This window comes from Ctenocephalides felis, unplaced genomic scaffold (genome assembly GCF_003426905.1).
Source record: "Ctenocephalides felis isolate EL2017-DRISC unplaced genomic scaffold, ASM342690v1 CF-g0.4_SCAFFOLD_00532, whole genome shotgun sequence".
NCBI classification, from domain to species: Eukaryota; Metazoa; Arthropoda; class Insecta; order Siphonaptera; family Pulicidae; genus Ctenocephalides; species Ctenocephalides felis.
In genome coordinates this window covers 29,428-31,966 of record NW_020536686.1, presented here as the reverse complement: position 1 = coordinate 31,966, position 2,539 = coordinate 29,428, and the positions used below count along the sequence as shown (strand labels likewise).

General features: G+C 34.2%; 1 protein-coding gene across 1 annotated transcript; it reads right to left on the bottom strand.

The window, feature by feature from the left end:
- Window positions 1-346: 346 nt before the first annotated feature.
- LOC113366003 (E3 ubiquitin-protein ligase siah-1-like) lies at window positions 347-778 on the bottom strand. Its single transcript, XM_026607554.1, has one exon. It carries the CDS (start codon window positions 776-778, stop codon window positions 347-349), a length of 432 nt encoding a protein of 143 aa, XP_026463339.1.
- Between the last annotated feature and the right edge of the window lie 1,761 nt (window positions 779-2,539).

The following is a 2,539-nucleotide window of genomic DNA, read 5'->3' as shown; positions in this document are numbered from 1 at the left end:
TAAATTCGATGGCACCTGTGAAAATTTCAGGACAGAAATTACGTTTATTTAAAATAACATCAAGGTTACGTTTACATTTTATAAACTCGAAATTATCATCAAGGAGATCGCAATATTGGAAGGATTTGTGTTTAATTTGAAAATTTTTGAAAGTTAATTTCCAGTAGGATTTTGAACTTTTTGGGTAATGTCTTGGATGTTTTCTTCATTAGACCCATTGCTGGTACCATTGCAAAACAAATGATTCTCTGGTACCGACTGCTAGTTTGCAACGAAATAAGAAGTATTTATCATCGACGAGATTTGCTCCAAATTCAGATTTGTTGAATTCCAAATAAATGAGTTTTTATTTTCTATGACTAATTCTTTGATCATTTTGGAAATGTTTGACCATATTTCCTATTGTTCCGGTCCACTGGCAGTCTTCGTTCTGATCGAATGCAGCAAAACATTTTCTATCCCTGTAGGCACAGACTTTTACATGATCCTTGAAATTTACTGTTGCTAAATATTTTGTACAACCATTATGATTATACATGCAAGGTAGTTTCATGTAGCGCAGCAGTTGTTCCAAACTGTAATTTCGTCCTCCTTTGTAGAACATACCGCACATAGGACATCTTTCCAATTGTTTAATACAAGACTCACAAACACTGTGTCCCTTCACGCAAATTTGCACAGTTCCATAAAATAGTTCGTTACATATTGGACACTCGAAATTAGACAATAAATTAGGAGCAATTAGCGAAGGGGTTTTTAATGCAACCAGCTTATCCATGTTTCACCTGTTTTACTGGCGAAGTTGTCGCTTGGAGCAAAAATGAACAAATATGTAATTGTTATCGGTAATATAACATTACTGAAACAAAATTATGTTGTCATAAATATATTTATATATATATATATTGCAAATGTGTAAAATTTTGTTATTGCAACTCAAACAAATAATTTATTTAGCATTCGTGGCTACTAATGCACACTCCATGCAATCCTTTGTTGCACTTATTGCAAACTGTGCGTGATTTTCTCTTTGGGCTACCATCCTTTCTGCTGCACACCACGCAAACCCTTTCCAGTTTTCCAGGCAGTTTCCGTACTTTACCATCGGTGTTTATGTTAGATATATCGGCTCCAGGCACTCAAAGGGTTAAGAATCGTTTCGGCGCATCGCGCACTGTTTTGCGTCCGAACGAACTCTATGCAATTGCAGGGTACTATTAGCGTTACCCGCGGGTGTACTTGCTCTGTTCTTTTCAATTTTTCAATGTGTTCCACTAAATTGATTTGAACAATATTTGCAGTACTCAAAGAAAAAACAATAGGCTTTCGAATAACGCTAATTAGAAAGTGGTCCAAGTAAATGCACTACCCGAAATAATCAATTGAAAAATTATTTTGTCTTTTTCAGCTAAAAGTAAACGATTTTTTAGAATCGATTGTTCTACGTAATGTGGTCTGAGTCAATGTGAGTAGAATCACGTAAAAATTTTTTCGATATCTTTTATGGTTACGCCAAAAAGTGAGTTTGAAAGAAGGGGCCACTTTGGCATATTTTCAATGATATCTCGGCCATAAGATGAGGTACAAAGTTGAAAATTGGTATATCGGTTTTTATCAAATAGACCTATAAAATGACGTATAAATTATTTAAATACCAGGGTGGGGCCGATTCTGTATGGCAATGCGCCCATACCCTTAGTGTCAATAAAAACTGAATTTACTTAGTATTTTCACTTACTTCTGGTCCATTCATGAATCGCTGGTGTATTTTGGCAACACACGGTAACTCATGTAATGGTGGTAAAACGCTAGGCTTTTATAATTACTCTGTTCCTCTGGATCTTCTGGAATTCTTTGTCCGATGTGATGCCAGGGTGGTTCTCGGCCTCCTTTACCTTTTCCTTTGCCACTTGAAATGCATTTACAAAGACTATTATACAAATATTCTTGATGTCATATTATTATCAAATATTTATTATCAATTATTCGACTTTACTCCCAGACGATGCCACTTTACAAACTATCAATGGGCGGACTATAAGGTTCTCTCATCTTCTTCACTTCTTCAGAAAACCATGACTGTATAAATAGGGTATAAGTTCTTTCAGTACTGTTGTTAATAACATTAATTCAACAATCATGTATGGTTTCTGAATCATCTAAAGCAAAAGCAAACATGATGACCTATAAAATCGTGAGTATTTAATGAGTTTACCTCAGTAATTTCTTGTCTATTGGTTAATATTTAGCCAGTTTGTCATGTCCCAAATAAGTCGTCCAATAATCGACAAGAACGTGATCATCAACATACAATGTGGATATCATTCGGGAGGGACATGCAAATTGAATTTTCTACTATCGAATAACTTTTTTTGCAAATGCGGTATATATTTTGTGACCTATAAATGAAGTCTTACTTAGGGAATTAAAATTAAAATAAAATGAAAAATGTACGAAAAACTTAACCTGATAAATAATAACTGCCTACTAAATCATATTTAATTTAAATAATATTGTATTTTGTGTTTTCATTTGGCGG